We start from the raw sequence: 23,947 nt of genomic DNA on the forward strand, positions 1-23,947 counted from the left end.
TACACAACCATAACTCCCCTCTGAACCCTAATCCCCCCAACACCCCAGATCAAAAGGATCTGGACTCTACATTCAAATCCAACCCCAAGGCCACTAACACACATGATAACAATCCGAACATAGAAGACTCTATTATGGTTACCAACAGTTCAGAATACTACCCAATGGCAGGAACATCCACCTCTCTTTCTTTTTTAGCCCTTCCTCTGGTAATCACTCCCACGGCAATATACCCAATCATGGAGAGCCCCAGTACCATGACAATCATGAACTATTTCCAACTCCTGGGACGAAAAACCGTTAGTGCTCAACACTAAAAAGGACCCAGAAAATGAGTAAGATGTGAATATGTCTACCAAACAGATATATCAGTAGATATCCTAGAGAAAAAAGATCGAAAATGGCTCAACAATGGAAGGAAGAAGTCTTCGTGAGATGCCCTCACTCGCCCAACGCGTTTCGCAAACGTGCTTCATCAGGGGAATGATAATTCTAGACAAAGAGAACAAACTGAAGAACCTAGAAATAAAATTAAAAATCATGAAAATAGACTTAATCTAGGAAGGAACCAAAAGGTCCACCACCAGTGGTGTCGGTGAAGGTGTAGATGACCTTTTGGATAATTGTCATTGTATCCTAATTATAAAACCACTGAACGGTTATTCAGTCAATCACACTCCGTGTGTGAGTGTAATCCTCCGTTCTGGACCTCCAGGACTGCACGGCATTAGGGCTCATGCCCACGTGCTCAGTGCCAGTGCCCGTGCAAGGGCACGACCGCGGGGCAGCCGTATGCTGATCGTGGACCTGTTCACTTAAATGGGGTCCGCGATCCGCATCCGACGGGCAAAAAAGTAGCGCATGCACTACTTTTTTCTGGAACGGAAGCACGGGACTGAACCCCACGGAAGCACTCCGGATTTGCCAACCTATTCAAGTGAAATATATACATATATTGTTGCCCATATAGGCAAAACACATATATATAGGTTAAACACATTGATATAGTAATACTTACACTTTGTGAAATATTGGGATGTGTAGAGTTACTGAATTGTATTTGGTTTCTGTACATCAGGGACATTGTAGTCTATGGGGAGCCTGTTCCTTGCATTATGTGTGATGGTACTGTGTATATAAGGAGGCTCTACAGGCTTATTGAGGGCCTGCTGTGAATGGGGCTTACAGGTAAGACGCTGAACACCCTACTATTGCATTAATTCATATAATATCCTTCCTGACAAGTCAATAAGGTTGTGTGCTGATGAAATCTTGTCCTGCAGGGTCTATGAAGAGCACTGATTCCATACTCACAGCCTGACACATAAATAAGCAGAGGAAATAGGATATACTGGTAATTGTTGTACATTATTGCAAAATGACATTAGAAACATTTATTAACCCCTTGCCGAGCAGTCTCTGACTGTGTAGGTCCAGGTGGTTGGCACATATCTCTGCACGGATGTTTTAAATTTTCTGTGCAGATACCGCAGCTGCAGGAACGGGAAGCCCAGAGTCTGTGACAGCAGAGTTTCCCATAGAGAAGACAAGGATGGTTTTTCACTGTCCATTCATTCCTGATCACAGTGTACACAGTGCTGAACGTGCAATGTTGCGTCCTCCTCTAGTCCCAGTGGTCATGTTATTACCAGGGCCCTGAAGTTTACACGAGCTGCTGGGTCTTAGCAGACCCAAATTAGCTCTGCAGTGAGGTTTCACAGCCCTGTACAACTTCCTCCCTGTACCTGGGTCTACTATGTCTTCCCCAGTTAAGGGAGAAATCAACGCAATGTTAAATGTTAAAGTTCTTGTGTGACCTTATGGGGGGCACAACGAGTAAATTAAAAAAATAAGAAAATAAAACAAAAAAGCCACCACATGCTGCCCCGCAGTTTGTAGCCCCGTCTCTGGCAACCATAAACATAATTGCAGTTCTCTCAGACATGGTGGGTGGAGATTAGCTGCCATACACCGCACACACAGAAAGTAGAGGAGATTCTGCTCCATAACCTTCTCTAATGCACTCAGAAGCGGTCCTTGGATGATGGAGGACAATTAGACATTTTTAATTGACAAGACATATTACAAAGCTTCTTTTGGTCACCTGCACTGTTGATTTATGCAAACTTGGGTGAAAAGTGAGTCACCATTTAAAGGGAACCTGTCACCAGGATTTTGTGTATAGAGCTGAGGACATGGGCTGCTAGATGGTCGCTAGCACATCCACAATATCCAGTCCCCATAGCTCTGTGTGCTTTTATTGTGTAAAAAAAAACGATTTAATACATATGCAAATTCACCTGAGATGAGTCAGTGCTTGAAAATATGACTCTTCTCTGGTCACACAAGTGAGATATGACTCTTTTATGTTAATTTGCATAAAAGGCGGGAAGTACAAAAATGCATAATACTTATTGAATCCGTCTGCAAATAAAATTAAAAGTGTAATTTATATGTTTAGGGTAACACAATGAATATTTAGAAACGCTCAGTGAGGGTAGCATAGTAGAGGTGACAGGTTTCCTTTAAGCAAAAGTTTCAAAGGATATATTCCAACCAAAATTAACAAATGCTCCTAAATTTTGAAAAAGAAAAGGGCCTGCCTCAGACTGGTCTTACAGTTTATTGAACAAGTGCAGAATTTTTGCCATATATTATTGTAGCATGTACTCTAGTCATTCATTGGTGAAGGTATATTTAAGATGGACTGAGGAAGAAAAGCCTAGAGGGGGGAAGGAAATTGTAGTAGTTGTCGAGTTTAGCATAAAAAGATGCAAGAGGAAAAGTCTCAAAGGACAACTTCAATGTATTGTGATAGAAGCTTCCAACAAGATGTGCTTTCAAGAAGAAGAACATTCCAGAGTTGAGGTGCAGCACAGGAGAAGGCTTAGGAACATCAGTGGGATATTTTGGTGTGATAGAATGAGCAAGCCACAGGTTCTCTACATAAACTAATTTTAAAGCTATGACATGGTGTCAAATCTACCCTCTAACATGTCCACTTTATCGCCTCAGCATGGTCCACATCCAACATGGTAAGTCTATGAATGTGAAAAATGAATCCCAGGTTATGGAATTTACCCTCAGTGGGATTGCCTATTCCTCTCATTGGAAGTCGCTCATTTTCACAGTCTTTCTGACCATCTTCGTCATGACTATCCTAGGAAACAGTCTCATTGTTTTGGTGGTTAGACAGAATATTTCTCTTCATACCCCCATGTATTTTTTCCTATCGAACCTATCCTTTGTGGAACTTTGCTATACATCCATTACAATACCAAACATCTTGTCCGGGATCATAAGGGGAAGTGGTAGTATATCGTTCTCAGGTTGCATTGTTCAAGTTTATCTGTTTACTTTATGTGCCACCGCCGAATGCATCCTTCTAGTGGCCATGGCTTTTGACCGCTACGTGGCAATCTGTCGACCTTTACGCTATACAGTAATAATAAATAGGATGGTGTGTGCATATTTTGCCATATTTGCCTGGTTGAGTGGGGTGCTGAACTCAACCATCAATACGGTGGTCATCTCTAATCTAAATTTTTGTGGGTCGAAATTTATAGACCGTCTCTACTGTGAAGGCCAGCCTCTTGTACGTCTCTCCTGCTCCGATACCCACCTCAGCGATATACTTGCCACACTTTCGGCAGCAGTATTTGGAGTCATTTGTCTCCTCTTCATCCTCATGTCCTATTTCTTTATCTTACTGACCATTGTGAAGATGCCAAGTAGAAGCAGCAGACATAAAACCTTCTCCACCTGCACCTCACACATCACTGTTGTCGTCCTCTACTTCGGGGCACTCATTTTCATGTACCTTTTGCCCAGTGATAGTTCGTCTCAACAGCTGGACTTGGCTGTTTCTATGATCTACTCTACGGTGACTCCTATGCTGAACCCTATCATTTACAGTCTGAGGAACCATCAGGTTATAGGAGCTCTGAATAACATGATGAGATGCAATTCTTCACTAAAGCCATCCTGTGTACAAAGGGTTTAGGATCTAATTTCTTCTTCAGACTGGCCACCGATAATAATGTATCCAGAATTTTTGGCCAAAATTCTAATTATTTAGGGTTAGTTATGCACTGAAAATTCTATTTTTATTAGATTTGATGACAGTTTTTTAACCCCTTAAGGACCCTGCGTTTTCCTTTTTCACTCCCCGCCTTTCCATAGTCCTAACTTTTTTATATTTCCATTCACATAGCCTTATGAGGGCATATTTTTTGCGGGACAAGTTGTATTTTCTAATGGCACTATTTACGGTTGCATACCATGTAGTAGGAAGCATGTAGTACTCCAAATGGAGTAGAATTGGAAAAATTCTGATAAAGTTTTTTTTTTTTTTTTATACTGTACACTATGCGGTACAATTGACCTGTTATCTTCATTATCCAGGTAAGGGTCCATTCACACGTCCGTTGTTTCTTTCCTGATCTGTTCCGTTTTTTGCTGAACAGATCTGGACCAGATCTGGACCCATTCATTTTCAATGGGTCCTGAAAAAAAATCTGACATTGTGCTGTCCGTTTTTTTTCAGGACCCATTGAAAATGAATGGGTCCAGATCTGGTCCAGATCTGTTCAGCAAAAAACGGAACAGATCAGGAAAGAAACAACGGACGTGTGAATGGACCCTAAGTCTGATTCCAATGATACCACACTTGTATAATTTTTCTTGCATTTTAATACTGACATTTTTTTTTTAAACCTTTGAGGATTTTTTTTTTTCATAACCATATTCTGATCCCTATAACTTTTTTGTAGCTATGTGTACAGGGCTGTGTGAGGGCTCATTTCTTGCGAGACGATCTGTTCTTTTCAGTGATACTAATTTTAAGTGTGTGCGACTTTTGATCACTTTTTATAAAAAAATGATTGGGTAGTTGAAGTGACAAAAAATTGCAAATTGGCTGTTTTTATTTATTTTTTCCACTATGCCATTTGCAGTATGCCATTAATATTGGTATATTTTAATAGTATGGGCATTTTTGCACGCAGCGATCCCCATGATGTTAAATTTTTTATTGGTTAAGTATTTTTATTTTAAGGAAAGGGGGGGTGATTTGAAATTTTAGGCTTATTTTATATTTGTAAAAACTTTTTTAAACTTTTTTTTTAAACTTTTTTACTGTTTTACTGTGACAATAACTGCCAATCATTCAATTGCCCATAGTATTTAGTGATGGCTAAAGAGCCATCATTGAAGACTTCATTTGCACTATAGCTATACAAGGCTGCCACCTAATGGTCTATATTGATATATACATCTAATTGACTCGGAAGCCTGCTTGAGGCTTCGGTCAATTAGCGCAAGGTAACAGGCTCCCCGATCTCAGCCGGGGAACGCTGTTACCGGACCGGAGGTGCGCAACTTCCGGCTCCAATCTGCACAGATGCCGTGGTCACATTTGACCACGGCATCTGAAGGGTAAGATGTATGCGATCAGCCTTATGTGCCGCGAGTCTCTGCTATTTAAAATAGCAGAAACCCCACGGCTAAGGCGCCCGCTGCACGTGCGAGCGGGCGCAATGTAGCGGGCGCAATGTTTAGGGATCAGACCCATGACATACAGCTACATCATGGGTCCTTAAAGGGTTAAATTAGAATTTATTCATTTTTTATCTCATGTCAAATAATAGAAAAAGGTTATTGAACTTTTTGTCAAGCTTTAATTCTAAATATGAACCTAAATATTCTATTATATATCAATTTATTATTATTTGTAATATTATGACTTTATTAATAACAGCAGCAACAATTTAAAAAATAATTCCCCAAATTTACAAATAATAATAATGATTATTATTATAAATACATTAATTAAATAATTTTTATTTATTATATAATTTTATTATGTTTATAAAAATAATATATTATTAATAAATAGTATTTATATTATTTATGTATTACAAATATTATAAATAATATTTATTTTACTATATATACACATATATATATATATATATATATAGTAAGATATATATATATATAGTTGGAGAAAACTCCTGATAGGGACTCCTGACTTTACATTGAAAGTCAATGGGGGACGGATGATAAATAATGAGATATTTTTTGTTTTCTATCTCCAGTTTCCTCTTCCAACCCTTGTGTGGTCTTTTGATCACGGTTCACTACCTGCAGAAAACTGTAATCCTGTATGTGGCCGTTTCCAGCTGCCAGAGTGTCTCCCCTCCCCCTCTCCAGAGATTATAAACTACAGCTTCAAACTTCCCCAAAATTAACTTATGTCTCATTCTCTCACTTTCTTGTTTTTTATATACTGACATGTTTTCTGTTTTTCAAATTAGAACAATAAATAAATAAAAAAAACATAAAATATATATCAATAATACGTGTGTATGTTAAAGTTTAGATGCAATTCACTATCAACCCAGTGTGTGCCACTATTATCTTATGGAAAATACACTAATAAAGTGATATATTTTATTGCATTTGAATATTGATGTATTTTACATACATTTTGTGTACAATCATGGCCAAACGTTTTGAGACAGACACAAATTATTGGTTTTCATAAAGTTTTCTGCTTCACTGTTTTTGAATCCTTTGTCAGATGTTTCTATGGTAATTAAGGTACAATTATAAGATTTTCAGAAGTTTTTTTTTAACTTTTATTGAGAAATCCATGAGTTTTATGTAAAGATTCAATATTTCTATTGTGGACTCTTCTTTTTCGGGACATTTGTAGTTCGCGCTGGCAAGCTGGATATCACCCTCTGGATCAAATCCTGACTGACCCAATCCAACCCATTCTTGCCTAGCCAGTATTTAGAATTCATCACAGTTTCTTTGTTTTTATTTGTCCTCTTAGTTTTTGAGGCTTGACCACCAGTTCTTAATGGGACTGAGATCTGGGGAGTTTCCTGGCTACAGACCCAAAATGTCAATGTTTTGTTCATCAAGCCACTTACCTCTGACTTTTGCTTTGTAATACGGTGTCCATCATGCTGGAAAACGCACTGTTTATCACCAAATTGCTCCTGGATGGTCAGAAGAAGTTGCTCTTGGAAGGTTGGGAGAAGTTGCTCCTGGATGGCTGGGAAAAGTTGCTCCTGGATGGTTGGGAGAAGTTGTTCTTGGAGGATGTGTTGATCCTGTTCTTTATTCATGGCAGTGTTCTTAGGGAAAATTGTGAGTGAGCCCACTAGCTTGAATAAAAAGTAACCCCATACATAAATGGTCTCAGGATGCTTTACTGCTGGCATGACACAGGACTCATGGTAGCGTTCACCTTTTCTTCTCTGGATGATCATTTTTCCAGATGTTCCCAACAGTCTGAAGGGGGCTTCATCTGATAAAATAACATTCCCCCCAGTCCTTTGCAGTCCAATCCCTGTACTTCCTGCAAAAGGTCAGTCTGTGCTTGATGTTTTTCTTGGAGAGAAGTGGCTTCTTTACTGCCCTTCTTGACACCAGGCCATCCTCCAAAAGTCTTTGCCTCACTGTACGTGCAGATTCCTCATACCTGCCTGCTGCCATTCCTGAGAAAGCTTCTCATCCAAGGGAGTGGGCTCACTCACAATTTTGCCTCTAATGGTGTACCATGCCACCAGCCAAAAGGGATAGCTAAATTGCTTGGTGAACAAAATACCCTGGGGACCTCCTCATGTCAGGGATGTGGTGTACCTATGTAATATCCATGAACAAAAGCAATATGCAGTCTGCATAGGCCGCCCAAAACCTAAAATTGTCCATAAATTGGTAAATTGGAGGTAGACCATGCAGCAACTATTTAGGTCTTGGAGAAAGGCAGCCAAGGCATGGTGGATCCCACTTCACTGTTGGGCGGCAAGAACCTGTGCAAGACTCCCCTGTACAGAGGAAATGTTATCTCACAATTGGTGGGGAATTGGCCCAAGGGTCATGGTTGGGACCTGGAGGGGAAAACAATTACCAGCCTTTCTGTTCTGGGCCACCTGTAGTGGAGGCTCATCTTAAGCTTTGCCATGTAGTCCCCCAGCATTGAATCAGAAGTAAGTTTACTGTTTTGACTGTTAACCACTTAAGGACCACAGGTTTATACCCCCCTAGTGACCAGGCCCTTTTTTACAAATCGGCACTTCACAACTTTAACGGTTTATTGCTCGGTCATGCAACTTGGCACCCAAATGAATTTTACCTCCTTTTCTTCTCACAAATACAGCTTTCTTTTGGTGGTATCTGATTGCTGCTGAGAGTTTTCGTTTTTCTGATATTAATCAAAATAGACCGCAATTTTCTCAAAAAAAGTGTATTTTTAACTTTCTCTGGTTAAATTGTTCAAATATAATTACATTTCTATACAAGTTTGTGTCAGAATTTATTGTTCTACATGTCTTTGATAAAAAAAATCTAATAAGTGTATATTTATTGGTTTGCGCAAAAGTTATAGCGTTTACAAACTATGGTACAAAAATGTGAATTTCCGCATTTTGAAGCAGCTCTGACTTTCTGAGCACCTGTCATGTTTCTTGAGGTGCTAGAATGCCAGGATAGTATAAATACCCCCCAAATGACCCCATTTTAGAAAGAAGCCACCCCAAAGTATTCGCGGAGGGGCAAGGTGAGTTCATGTATGATTTAATATTTTTTTCACAAGTTAGCGGAAAATGACACTTTCTGAGGAAAAAAATAAAATAATAAAGTTTCCATTTCTGGTAACTTCTGGCAAAAAAATAAAAAATCTCCCACAGACTCACTATGCCCCTCAGTGAATACCTTGGGGTGTCTACTTTCCGAAATTGGGTCATTTGTGGGGTGTGTTTACTGTTCTGGCATTTTGGGCGGGGCTAAATTGTGAGCAACCCTGTAAAGCCTAAAGGTACTCATTGGACTTGCGGCCCCTTTTTACGCACCTAGGCTGCAAAAAAGTGTCACACATCTGGTATCGCCGTACTCAGGAGAAGTAGGGCAATGTGTTTTGGGGTGTATTTTTACATATACCCATGCTGGGTGAGAGAAATATCTCTGTAAATTGACAACTTAAAATATATATTTTTTAAAGTTGTCATTTTACAGAGATATTTCTCTCACCCAGCATGGGAATATGTAAAAATACACCCCAAAACACATTGCCCAACTTCTCCTGAGTACTGGCGATACCACATGTGTGACACTTTTTTGCAGCCTAGGTGCACAAAGGGGCCCAAATTCTAATGAGCACCTTTCGGATTTCACAGGGCATTTTTAGGCATTTGGATTCCAAACTACTTCTCACACTTTAGGGCCCCTAAAATGCCAGGGCAGTATAAATACCCCACAAGTGACCCCATTTTGGAAAGTAGACACCCCAAGGTATTCCGTGAGGAGCATGGGGAGTTCATAGAAGGAATTTTTTTTTGGGCACAAGTTAGCGGAAATTGTTTTTTTTGTTTGTTTGTGTTTTCTTACCAAGTCTCATATTCCACTAACTTGTGACAAAAATTTTAATTTTACATGAACTCACCATACCCCTCACGGAATACCTTGGGGTGTCTTCTTTCTAAAATGGGGTCACTTGTGGGGTATTTATACTGCCCTGGCATTTTAGGGGCCCTAAAGCGTGAGAAGTAGTTTGGAATCCAAATGCGTAAAAACGCCCTGTGAAATCCTAAAGGTACTCATTGGAAAATGCGGTAGGAAATGCGGCCAATCAAGGTGTTTATGCCGTGAGACCATCTGCCTAAAAAACACGTTAAGGAACAAAAGAGATGAAGAATCCTTCCAAATTCAGAGCAATCTAGACTGTAACTCCACCCATGAGATCTACATTCTGGAATGCCCGTGCGGTTTACAATATGTGGGACGGACCCCACAGACACTAAATAAACACAGGTCCAATGTAAAGAAGCAATTCCAAAAACACAGCGTATCCAGACATGCGGCTAATTTTCATGGGGGGGACTATTTCCTCAGGGTTCAAAATAACACTGACTGAGCAAATTTCAATCCACCAGCGAAACAACCCACAATGCATAAAACGCTGCGAAATGTATTGGATATACAAATTGAATACATTCAATCCATACGACCTAAATGAGGCCTTCGAAATCAATCTATAAATTATCCTGTTTGAAATCCAAAACCCCGACTTGACTATGTATACGGACCTTATCACGTATATTTTGGTACCCTTATTACACATCCATCAATCTGGTCAAAAAGATGAAATACCTCCACGTAGCACCATTAATTAGTAAACCTCCTTTTTTTACTATAATGTAGTATATCCCAATGTGTTCATGCAGTACGCAGCCCTGAAGGGTGAGCGATGGTGAGGTCACATGGGTACTAACCGAGGGTGTCTTTGGTACTCACAGTTTTTCATATACCCTGGGCAGGCGTACAGCAGTGATGGAGAGGCTGGCACATGGATCCTCTGGGGCACTCTCTGTGTATAGGGACCAGGCCGGGTGGTAGGTGAGGTGCCCTGGATGTTGCAGGTTTTTAATGTGCCGGTGGCAAGATCCCTTTAAGTTTGTGACTGCCAGTGCCGGTAATGGTGGCACACCGATTAATTGCTGTAATAATTGAGGAACACAAGTTGCAGTAAACCAGAACTTCCTTTTACTGAAACAGTTCAACTATTTACAGTCTGTAGTTGGTTCCATATGTCAAAAGGTGGAATACAGGCAGGCTCGATACAAAACGGCAGGCAAAGTCTTTGCAAGATACTCAGAGGGCATAAACACTTACAGATCAGGCTGCACTTTTCCTCAGGTCCTGTCTGGGTTACTCCAAGGTCCGTATGCCCTATTGCTGGCTTTATCCTTGGGTTGGGAAAACCTTCCTCTGGTATATGTCTCCTTGCTATAGAATATCCTTCTGCCCTTCAGCTCTCTGTTTGGCTGGAATAAACCTTGTCTCTGCACTGAACCTTTATAGAACTTGGTTTCTCAGGATGCAAACTCTTCCCTTGGTGGCAAGCTAGGAGCCTGGGCTATCTAGCTGCATGTCAGAAGCTGCTCCTCAGCTCTCCTCTGGCTAAAGTGCTAGCTTAACTCCCTTGTCGACTCTCCCTTTCCTGTCCTGGCCTAACTATATATACTAGGGGTTCCCTAGCTCCCTCTACTGTCTAGGAGGAGGAACTACCCCTAACAGGCCTGATACAGGAGATACACAGGAAAAATCACATAAAACATCATGTAAAATACAATGACCCTGTTCCACAAAAGGTGGGAAACAATGTGGCCCAATTGACCCTTGTGTAGTGCCCGCATTTACCTAGTGGGACACTACATTCATCCATGTAATGGAACCATTCTCCTACATAATCCCACGCCTTCACATCTCGATATACTTTACCAGGCATTGAGAATACATTTTATAAATTCGTAATCTCATATGTTCCTACGCTAATTTTATTTCTTTTTATCTCCTTTTCAAATCTCCATGACTCTCTATATAGTCACAAGTGATTAGTAACCCTTTGCGTTCTACCCATACACCGTCATAGTGTAGAGTATTTATCCAGGCAATGGAATTCTCCTCCTATATAACCCCATGTGTAGCCTTACCAGCCATTATAATAAAATGTTATTTACCCATAATAATATTTTTATCCTCTTTTATGTATGGGTATTCTTATCTATATATTTATATATCCATCACCATGAGGGTCTTATTATTATCTCCATTTTTTAATTCATGCCATTGTATGCTATTTTCTATTAGTTTTCACCCAGGCGGTCCTTTTGTTTTGCATTAATGTCCATAAGGTCAAATGAGGAAACACCTGTGGACAGTAGCTCTCCCATTGGGCTGTCCAGAGGTGCCAGTTTTGGCGTTTTTTTATTATGTTAAATACCTGTGTACATTCCATACTTACTATTAAGCCATCTTAACCTGATGAAGGTGACCTGAGCATCCCCGAAACGCGTAGTTTTACTTGGCTAAAAGATTATTCAAATAAAGAAGAAGATTATTCATCCTACATCCAAGTGTCCTGGGCGGTGTGTTTGCGCCATCTTGCGGTCCTGCTACATTCACATTGCAACTCCTTTGGAGAGAATTGGGCCCCATCTCTTGAAGTTCCTGGACGCTACGGCTGCACACCCAACTGCCGGACATAGAATTCCTACAAGCCTACAGTAGAGTTGTGCCTATCTATAGCACAAGGTGAGCCTCCATTTTTCGCTTTTCCAACCAGTTCCGAAAATCTGGAACGTACTATACTATGGTGCGCTCTTTTTTGCTTTTCTAGCAAGCACACGCCTAAATACACGGATCGCTATACAGTGTACGGCGCTGTGCTTGGAAAGCTGAGAGAAGGCCACGGCGCTACCACGGGCACTGCTGCCTTCTCAAACAGCTGATTGGTGGGTGTCCCGGGCGTCAGACCCCAACCGATCAGATACTGATGACCTATCCAGAGGGTTGTTGTTCGGTCATCAGTTCAAAAATCTCAGAAAAGCGTTAGAAATTGTAGTTTTTGAATTGTTGGAATTATTAATACTATTGTATAACAAACTCAACGACACTCAATGAATTTAAAATCTTTTAATTTGCATTTGGGACCATTAGTAAATGAGAAAGTAAAATCTGAACAATATTATATTGTAATAAAATATTTAATTAGGTTTAAATAGTTAATTTGTAATTTTAATGTACTAATATGAATAAATATATAAAACATTCTGTTATAAAAATGATGATATAAATATTTAGAAATCATGCTAAGTCTTAAAATGAATTATTACAATTCCCAATCGATTTTCAAATGTTTTTTTCAGTATTATCTACGGTTGTGCTATTTTACGTTAATTATAATGTTGATAAAACATTCTTTTTATTCACAAGATCCCTGTTTTATTTTCTTTTAGCTGATTTTTCATCCCCGATTTAAGAGGAAACAAACACAGCAGTAGGTTCTAGAAAAGTTAAGATTCAATGCCAACTTTCCAGCGTGAAAAATGCAAATGGACATTTTCTCATGGCAGAACACACGGTATTATACACCTATAACCAAACACACTGCTGGGAGCCATCTGGGGGCAATCTGAATGTAATCTGTCTATAAAGCAGAAGGGATATTCATAAATAATATATTGTTTTTAAAAATATTTTTGAAATATTTTACAAAATTTAAATTAAATTTTTTATAATTGTCCACGTTGATTGTTAAGAAAAAATAAAAATGTCTTTCCTTAACAAAGTCAAGAAGACCAAGTGTCCTAAGGTGCAGTAGAAAATGAAAAATGAGCCTCCTCTACAGTCCAGGAGGATTTGCCTAGCTATGTTATGATAATCACATAGTTGACACAGAGGAAAACGAATTGGACATGCCAGGACAATAAGCCCCTAAACAAAAGAGAAGTGGCAAGAACCAAGACCATGGCCATTCTTGGTCTGGTGTATTTGAAAGCAATAGTCGCCAGGTTTGGCCAAGACACAGGAGATGCATAGAAAGTATGAAATTTAAATTCTGCCATGGAATCTGAGGAGCGTCAAGTAGCAGAGGACGCACAGTATCAAGGACAGAAGGTTATGAATTTTGGCTGTCAAAAACTTGCTAAGTACACAAAGAACCATCATAGGGGTGAGAGAGAAGATGATGGAAGATGAGGCTAGCGTCTCATCCGAGAGTTCCTTATAGGAGAGGAACTCAGTCATCTTAGGAAGACATTTGATAAAAAACATACACTGATTAAAACATTGGAGAAATCCACAGTAGGTAATCAGAATTCATGTAAAGGAACACACTCAGGGCAGACATACATATGAGATCAAACAGATTTAAAGGGGTATTCCCATCTCAGACAATGGGGGCAATACGCTAGGCTATTTTCAGAATCCCCATAGAAATTAATAGGAATGACCCACGCTTGAGCGACCACCGCTCGTATTCATTTCTGTTGTTCCGACGGAAATAGCCAAGCCTTTCGACGGCCCCATAGAAATTAACAGAGGTCACAGGTGCATGCGCAGTGCGCCTTCTGGGACTTTGCAGGCTCCGTTTACGAGAGGTGGGACCTGCACCTATCAGACAATGGGGGCATATCCTAGCAATATGCCCCGATTGTCTAAAATGACACAACCCTTTAATGTCCCACAAAAGGTTACACAGGACACTGGTATCAATAGGTCAAACAAAGCAACCCAGAAGATTGTAAACAATAAAAGTGCTAAGTGCATACAAAAGGACCCAGAAAATGAGTAAGACGTGAATATGTCTACCAAACAGATATATCAGTAGATCTCCTAGAGAAAAAAGACCAAAAATGGATCAACAATGGAAGGAAGAAGTCTGAGTGAGATGCCCTCACTCGCCCAACGCGTTTCGCAAACGTGCTTCATCAGGGGAATGATAATTCTAGACAAAGAGAACAAACTGAAGAACCTAGAAATAAATTAAAAGAATCATAAGGATAGACTTAATCTAGGAAGGAACCAAAAAGTCCACCGCCAGTGGTGTCGGTGTATGTGTAGATGACCTTTTGGATAATTGTCATTGTATCCTACATATAAAACCACTGAACGGTCATTGTTTAGGGCTGCTTCACACATGAGAGTCAATTGTGAGAATCACGCTCCGTGTGCGAGTGTAATCCTCCGTTCAGGACTTGCAGAACTGCACGGCATTAGGGCTCATGCCCACGAGCGAAAGTTCTCAGTGCCCGTGCTGCGGACCGCAAATTGCGGTCCGCAATGCACGGGCTTGACCGCGGGGCAGCCGCATGGGGTTCACGGACCTGTTCACTTGAATGGGGTCCGCGATCTGCATCCGACGGTCCGCACCGAACGGAAGCACGGAACGGAACCCCACGGAAGCACTCCGTAGTGCTTCCGTTCCGTGGTTCCGTTCCGTTCTGCACCACATCTCCAGATTTTCGGACCCATTCAAGTGAAATATATTTATATATATATATAGTTGCCCATATAGGCAGTAATATAATAGTTAAACACATTGATATAGTAATACTTACACTTGTGAAATATTGGGATGTGTAGAGTTACTGAAATGTATTTGGTTTCTGTACATCAGGGACATTGTAGTCTATGGGGAGCCTGTTCCTTGCATTATGTGTGATGGTACTGTGTATATAAGGAAGCTCTACAAGCTTATTGAGGGTCTGCTTGTGAATGGGGCTTACAGGTAAGACGCTGAACACCCTACTATTGCATTAATTCATATAATATCCTACCTGACAAGTCAATAAGGTTGTGTGCTGATCTTGTCCTGCAGGGTCTATGAAGAGCATTGAGTCCATACTCACAGCCTGACACATAAATAAGCAGAGGAAATGGGATATACTGGTAATTGTTGTACATTATTGCAAAATTACATTAGAAACATTTATTAACCCCTTGCCGACCAGTCTCTGACTGTGTAGGTCCAGGTGGTTGGCACATATCTCTGCACGGACGTTTTACATTTTCTGTGCAGATACCGCAGCTGCAGGAACGGGAAGCCCAGTGTCTGTGACAGCAGAGTTTCCCATAGAGAAGACAAGGATGGTTTTTCACTTTCCATTCATTCCTGATCACAGTGTACACAGTGCTGAACGTGCAATGTTGCGTCCTCCTCTAGTCCCAGTGGTCATGTTATTATCAGGGCCCTGGAGTTTCCACGAGCTGCTGGGTCTTAGCAGACCCAAATTTGCTCTACAGCCCTGTACAACTTCTCTGAGTGCTGTATTCCTCCCTGTAACTGGGTCTACAATGTCTGCCCTAGTTAGAAACATAGAACCATAAAATGTGTCGGCAGATAAGAACCATTTGGCCCATCTACTCTGCCCAATATACTAAATACTATGCATAGTCCCTGGCCCTATCTTATATGAAGGATGGCCTTATGCCTATCCCATGCATGCTTAAACTCCTCCACTGTATTTGCAGCTACCACTTCTGCAGGAAGGCTATTCCATGCATCCACCACTCTCTCAGTAAAGTAATACTTCCTGATATTACTGTTAAACCTTTGCCCCTCTAATTTAGGCCTCTTTCACACTTGCGTTGTCCGGATCCGGCGTGTACTCCACTTGCCGGAATTACACGCCGGATCCGGAAAAACGCAAGTGTACTGAAAGCATTTGAAGACGGATCCGTCTTCAAAATGCTTTCAGTGTTACTATGGCACCCAGGACGCTATTAAAGTCCTGGTTGCCATAGTAGTAGTGGGGAGCGGGGGAGCGGTATACTTACAGTCCGTGCGGCTCCCGGGGCGCTCCAGAATGACGTCAGAGCGCCCCATGCGCATGGATCATGTGATCCATGCGATCACGTCATCCATGCGCCTGGGGCGCCCTGACGTCACTCTGGAGCGCCCCGGGAGCCGCACGGATGGTAAGTATGCTGCTCCCCGCTCCCCACTACAGTTTACCATGGCTGCCAGGACTTTAGCGTCCCGGCAGCCATGGTAACCATTGAGAAAAAGCTAAACGTCGCATCCGGCAATGCGCCGAAACGACGTTTAGCTTAAGGCCGGATCCGGATCAATGCCTTTCAATGGGCATTCATTCCGGATCCGGCCTTGCGGCAAGTGTTCCGGATTTTTGGCCGGAGCAAAAAGCGCAGCATGCTGCGCTATTTGCTGCGGCCAAAAAACGTTCCGTTCCGGAACGGAAGACATCCTGATGCATCCTGAAGGACGGACTGTCCATTCAGAATGCATTAGGATAATCCTGATCAGTATTCTTCCGGCATAGAGCCCCGACGACGGAACTCTATGCCGGAAGACTATAACGCAGGTGTGAAAGAGCCCTTAGAACTATGTCCTCTTGTAGCAGTTTTTCTTCTTGTAAATATTCTTTCCTCTTTTACCTTGTTGATTCCCTTTATGTATTTAGCAGTTTCTCTCATATCCCCTCTGTCTCGTCTTTCTTCCAAGCTATACATGTTAAGGTCCTTTAATCTTTCCTGGTAAGTTTTATCCTGCAATCCATGGACCAGTTTAGTAGCTCTTCTCTGAACTCTCTCCAAAGTATCAATATCCTTCTGGAGATAAGGTCTCCAGTACTGCGCACAATACTCCAAATGAGGTCTCACTAGTGCTCTGTAGAGCGGCATGAGCGCCCCCCTCTGTCTACTGGTAATGCCTCTCCCTATACACCCCAGCATTCTGCTAGCATTTCCTGCTGCTCTATGACATTGTCTGCCTACCTTTAAGTCTTCTGAAATAATGATCCCTAAATCCCTTTCCTCAGATACTGAGGTTAGGACTGTATCACTGATTTTATATTCTGCTCTTGGGCTTTTTACGCCCCAGGTGCATTATCTTGCACTTATCAACATTAAATTTTAGTTCCCAGATTTTTGAATATACTCCATTGACTACAACCCTCTGTTGTCTGTCCCTCAGCCACTGCCTAATCCATTCAACAATATGGGAGTCCAAGCACAAGGACTGTAATTTATTTATAAGCCTTCTATGTGGGACAGTATCGAAAGCCTTACTGAAGTCTAGATAAGTGATGTCTACTGCACCTCCGCCATATATTATTTTAGTCACCCAATCAAAAAAATCAATAAGATTAGTTTGACATGATCTCCCTGAAGTAAACCCATGCTGTTTTTCATCTTTCAATCAATGGGATTTTAGATGTTCCACAATCCTCTCCTTAAGTATGGTTTCCATTAATTTCCCCACTATTGATGTCAGGCTTACTGGCCTATAGTTGCCCGATTCCTCCTTACTACCTTTCTTGTGAATGGGCACATTTGCTAATTTCCAATCTTCTGGGACGACTCCTGTTGCCAGTGATTGGTTAAATAAATCTGTTAATGGTTTTGCTAGTTCACCGCTGAGCTCTTTTAATAGCTTTGGGTGTATCCCATCAGGCCCCTGTGACTTATTTGTATTAATTTTAGACAGCTGACTTAGAACCTCTGTAAAGACACATGCATCAAAAGATTCATTAGTCTTCTTTCCTAACTGAGGTCCTTTTCCTTCATTTTCCTTTGCAAAAACTGAACAGAAGTATTCATTGAGGCAGTCAGCTAGTTCTTTATCTTCTTCCATATACCTTCCTTCTTTTGTTTTTAATTTGTTAATTCCTTGTTTTAGTTTCCTTTTTTCATTTATGTATCTGAAGAATGCCTTATTACCTTTTTTCACTGACTGGGCTAATTTCTCTTCTGCCTGTGCTTTAGAAGCTCTTATAAATTGTTTGGCCTCTCTCTGCCTAATCTTATAAATTTGCCTGTGATCCTCGTTTTTTTTTATAATGACTAAATGCTATCTTTTTGGTTTTAATGATTTTGGCCACTTCTGCTGAGTACCACAGTGGTCTCTTCCTTTTTTTGCTTTTACTGACAAGCCTAATGCAAGTATCAGTTGCCTTCAATAGTGCCTCTTTTAAGTTGTCCCATTTCTCCTGAACTCCATTAAAACTGTTCCAATCTGATAGGGACTCGTATACCACTAATCTAATTTTAGAAAAGTCAGTTTTTCTAAAATCTAAAACTTTTGTTTTTGTGTGGTGTGACTACATTGACTGGTGATTACTAGATCCCAAGCTTTCCCCTACAGTAATATCAGATACCAAATTCCCATTTGTGAATACTAAATCTAAAATGGCCTCCTTCCGGGTTGGCTCCTCCACTACTTGCTGTAGAGATAATCCCAGTAGGGAGTTTAGAATATCTGTACTCCTGGCAGAACTAGCTATTTTGGTTTTGCAGTTTACATTAAGAAGATTAAAGTCTCCCATAATGATAACTTCCCCCTTCAATGTCATTTTAGCTATTTCCTCAACTAGTAGATCATCTAATTCTTTGACTTGGCTAGGTGGTCTATATATCACACCTACACGAGTTACCTTATGATTATCAAGCTGCAACTTAACCCAAACTGACTCTAAATTGTTCTTGCTAACTTGTATTAAATTACATTTTATGCTATCTTTCACATACAGGGCCATTCCTCCCCCTTTCTTGCCTTCTCTGTCTTTCCTATATAGAGAGAACCCTGGTATTGTTATATCCCAGTCATTACTCCCATTGAACCATGTCTCAGTAACAGCCACTAAATCTATATTCTCAGATGCCATTATAGACTCAAGTTCATTGATCTTTTTCCCTAAACTGCAAGCATTTGTAGACAAGACTCTGAGCTTGTCATTTCTTAACCTATGTGCTACTGGCATCTTCTGGCATTGTTCCGGGGGGCATTTGGACTGCTAGATTATCACTCTTTTGCCCCCCTTTCCTAGTTTAAATGCTCTTTAGCAAATACTTTGAACTGTTCACCGAGGACATTCGTTCCCTTGAGAGAAAGATGCAAACCATCTTTCTTGTACAGTTTTTTTCCATTCCAACGAGAGCTAACATGAGACACAAAGCCAAACCCTTGGTTCAAACACCATTCATCAAGCCATACATTGAATTTCTTAATGCGCATCTTCCTGTCATGCTGAAGGTTATGCACAGGCAAAACTGCAGAGAATGAAACAGTCGATGCAACCTCCCGTATATCATTACCAAGTGCGTAAAAAGCTTCCTTCACCTTTGAAACCTCATTACAAGCCAGATCATTTGTCCCAAGATGGACAATAACATCCACCTCCCTTTCCTGCTTTGCTTGCCTAACAATATTAAGGATGTGTCATCTGTCCCTGCTAGCGGTAGCACCAGGGAGACATCTCACAAAACCATTTTCCTCAAAAGTTACAGGAGAAATCAGCGCAATGGTAAATGTTAAAGGTCTTGTGTGGCCTTATGGGGGGCACAATGAGTAAAACAAAAAAGTAAGAAAATAAAACAAAAAGGCCACCACATGCTACCCCGCAGTTTGTAGCTCCGTCTCTGGCAACCATAACCCATACATTCCATTTATTAAAACGACCATTATGAGAAGGAAACGGAAAAAAAAAAATAATGTTGTTGCACGTTGTGCTATTAAAAAAAAGAAATAAAAATTGTGACAAAAAACAATACCAAAAATAAAAACAACCTTAAAATAAAGCCCAATATATCACCGAAAAATGTGCAAAAATTATTCTGAATAGCATAACTGAATGGAAAAAAATATTTTTGGTCTTCAAAGACGTACAAAAAAATTGTCCTAGTCAGGAAAGGGTTTGAACTGGTGAAAGTGTCACTAACCTTTCAACAAACTTTGCATTAATTGATAGTGCAGTGTGTAAATATGAGGAATTCATATAACACTGTATGTATTTTTTATCAGTTTTCCTCAGTGTGTAGTAAATGTAAATGTCCAAATTGCAGTTCTCTCAGACATAGTGGGTGGAGATTAGCTGCCATACACCGCACACACAGAAAGTAGAGGAGATTCTGCTTCATAACCTTCTCTAATGCACTCAGAAGAAGTCCCGGGATGATGGAGAATATAACAGAGAGGTATTGACCTGTATGGTTGTGAATAAACCATGTAGGAAGTTTATCTCTCAGTTCATGTAGCTCCAGCAGTCTGCCTGTCTGCGTGTGCTCCTACTCACTCCTCCCCCTTCTCCTCTCCATAGACTTGCATTGACATATGTAATATGATCCTTCTGTGGAGATGATCTGTCTTGAATGGGATTAAGGTATTTTTGAAAGTGAAAAGCAATTAGCAAGGGTGGGGAGGTAAACAGCTGGTAACATGAGAATTAGACATTTCTAATTGACAAGACATATTCCAAAGTTTCTTGTGGTCACCTGTACTGTTGATCTATGGGGTAAACTAGGGTAAAAAATTAGTCACCATTTAAGCAAAAATTTCTAAGGATATATTCCAACCAAAATTAACAAATGTTCTTAAATTTTGAAAAAGAAGAAAAGGGCCTGCCTCAGACTGGTCTTGCAGTTTATCGAACAAGTGCAGAATTTTTGCCATATATTATTGTAGCATGTACTCTAGTCATTCATTGGTGAAGGTATATTTAAGATGGACTGAGGAAGAAAAGCTTAGAGGGGGAAGAAAATTGCAGTAGTTGTCGAGTTTGGCATAAAAAGATGCAAGAGGAAAAGTCTCAAAGGACAACTTCAAAGTATTGTGATAGAAGCTTTCAACAAGATGTGCTTTCAAGAAGAAGAACATTCCAGAGTTGAGGTGTAGCACAGTAGAAGGCTTAGGAACATCAGTGGGATATTTTGGTGTGGTAGGATGAACAGGCCACAGTTTCTCTACGTAAACAAATTTTAAAGCTATGACATGGTGTCAAATCTACCCTCTAACATGTCCACTTCATTGCCTCAGCATGGTCCACATCCAACATGGTAAGTCTATGAATGTGAAAAATGAATCCCAGGTTATGGAATTTACCCTCAGTGGGATTGCCTATTTCTCCCATTGGAAGTCGCTCATTTTCACAGTCTTTCTGACCATCTTCGTCATGACTATCCTAGGAAACAGTCTCATTGTTTTGGTGGTTAGACAGAATATTTCTCTTCATACCCCCATGTATTTTTTCCTATCGAACCTATCCTTTGTGGAACTTTGCTATACATCCATTACAATACCAAACATCTTGTCCGGGATCATAAGGGGAAGTGGTAGTATATCGTTCTCAGGTTGCATTGTCCAAGTTTATCTGTTTACTTTATGTGCCACCGCCGAATGCATCCTTCTAGTGGCCATGGCTTTTGACCGCTACGTGGCAATCTGTCGACCTTTACGCTATACAGTAATAATAAATAGGATGGTGTGTGCATATTTTGCCATATTTGCCTGGTTGAGTGGGGTGCTGAACTCAACCATCAATACGGTGGTCACCTCTAATCTAAATTTTTGTGGGTCAAAATTTATAGACCGTCTCTACTGTGAAGTCCAGCCTCTTGTACGTCTCTCCTGCTCCGATACCCACCTCAGCGATATACTTGCCACACTTTCGGCAGCAGTATTTGGAGTCAGTTGTCTCCTCTTCATCCTCATGTCTTATTTCTTTATATTACTGACCATTATGAAGATGCCAAGTAGAAGCAGCAGACATAAAACCTTCTCCACCTGCACCTCACACATCACTGTTGTCGTCCTCTACTTCGGGGCACTCATTTTCATGTACCTTTTTCCGAGTGATAGTTCTTCTCAACAGCTGGACTTGGCTGTTTCTATGATCTACTCTACGGTGACTCCTATGCTGAACCCTATCATTTACAGTCTGAGGAACCATCAGGTTATAGGAGCTCTGAATAACATGATGAGATGCAATTCTTCACTAAAGCCATCCTGTGTACAAAGGGTTTAGTATCTAATTTCTTCTTTAGACTGACTCAGATTTGATGACAGTTTTTGAACCCCTTAAGGACCGTGGGATTTTCCATTTTTGCATTTTCATTTTTCACTCCCTGCCTTCCCATAGTCCTAACGTTTTTATTTTTCCATTCACATAGCCTTAAGGCTTATTTTTTGTGGGACAAGTTGTACTTTCTAATGGCACCATTTACGGTTGCATACCATGTAGTAGGAAGCGGGAAAAAAATTCCAAATGGGGTAGAATTGGGACAAAACACAATTCTGATAAAGGTTTTTATTTTTTATTTTCCTACACTGTACACTTTGCAGTGAAATTGACCTGTTATCTTCATTCTCCAGGTCAGTACGGTTCCAACAATACCACACTTGTATAATTTTTCTTGCATTTTAATACTGAAAAAAAAAGAAAACCTTTGAGGAAAAAATTTTTTTTTTTTTTTTTTCCTGCTACGCCATTTGCCGTATGCCATTAATATTGTTAAATTTTAATAGTATGGGCATTTTCGCAGCGATGCCCATGATGTTTTTTTTTTTTTTATTGGTTAAGTGTTATTATTTTTATTTTAAGGAAAGGGGGGAGATTTGAACTTTTTTTATATATATATATTTGTAAAAACTTTTTTAACCTTTTTTAAGTCACTTTGGGTGACAATAACTGCGAATCATTCGATTGCCATAGCATTCATTCAGTGATGGCTAAAGAGCCATCATTGAAGACTTCATTTGCACTATATCAATAAAAGGCTGCCACCTAGTGGCCTGTATTGATATATACATCTAATTGACTCGGAAGCCTGCTTGAGGCTTCGGTCAATTAGCGCAAGGTAACAGGCTCCCCGATCTCAGCCGGGGAACGCTGTTGCAGGACCGGAAGAGCGCAACTTCCGGTTCCGGTCTGCGAAGATGCCGTGGTCATATTTGACCACGGCATCTGAAGGGTAAGATGTATGCGATCAGCCTCATGGCTGATCGCATACATGTGCTGCAGGTCTCTGCTTTTTAAAATAGCAGAAACCCCGCGGCTAAGGCGCCTGCTGCACGTGCGATAGGGCGCCATGTTTAGGGATCGGACCCATGATGTACAGCTACAGCATGGGTCCTTAAAGAGTTAAATTCGAATTTATTCATTTTTTCAATCTCATGTCAAATAATAGAATAGTTTCTAAATATGAACCCAAATATTCAATTATATATCAATTTATTATTATTTGTAATATTATGACTTTATTAATAACAGCAGGAACAATTTAAAAAAGAATTCCCGAAATTTACAAATAATAATAATGATTATAATTATATTTTATATTATTTTATTATGTTTAGAAAAATTAGATATTATTTATAAATAGTATTTATATTATTTATGTATTATAAATATTATAAATAATATTTATTTTACTATATATATATATATATTAGTTTATATTTTATATTACATTATTATATTAATTTAGTTAAACAATTATTATTTCTCTTACTACTATTATTATTTTTTATTTTTTTCCATTAAACCTTCATTTCCTAAAAAGGACACCTCTACATTATTATTTGAACTTATACTGTCATTAGTTCTATGATAATGAAAACAATGCTACTAAGACTGAAATGCTAACAATTATAGAAGAAATAAAATAATCAATTTACTACCTATATGATCCTACTAATATTACAAAATAATTGTACACATTATCAATATTCTGTACAAGATGGACGAGAAGCATAAATTCTTGTTAGCTTAAAGGGGTTGTGTCCTTTCAGCAAATTGCATTTATTATGTAGAGAAAGTTAAAGGGAACCTGTCACCGGGATTTTGTGTATAGAGCTGAG

At 40.0% G+C, this 23,947-nt stretch overlaps 1 protein-coding gene across 1 annotated transcript; it reads left to right on the top strand.

The window, feature by feature from the left end:
* Nucleotides 1-3,016: 3,016 nt before the first annotated feature.
* LOC122919873 (olfactory receptor 8D4-like) lies at nt 3,017-4,003 on the top strand. The gene has a single exon (XM_044269057.1). It carries the CDS (start codon nt 3,017-3,019, stop codon nt 4,001-4,003), a length of 987 nt encoding a protein of 328 aa, XP_044124992.1.
* The last annotated feature ends 19,944 nt before the right edge of the window (nt 4,004-23,947 follow it).

Source organism: Bufo gargarizans, chromosome 9 (assembly GCF_014858855.1).
Source record: "Bufo gargarizans isolate SCDJY-AF-19 chromosome 9, ASM1485885v1, whole genome shotgun sequence".
In the NCBI taxonomy this organism is placed as follows: Eukaryota; Metazoa; Chordata; class Amphibia; order Anura; family Bufonidae; genus Bufo; species Bufo gargarizans.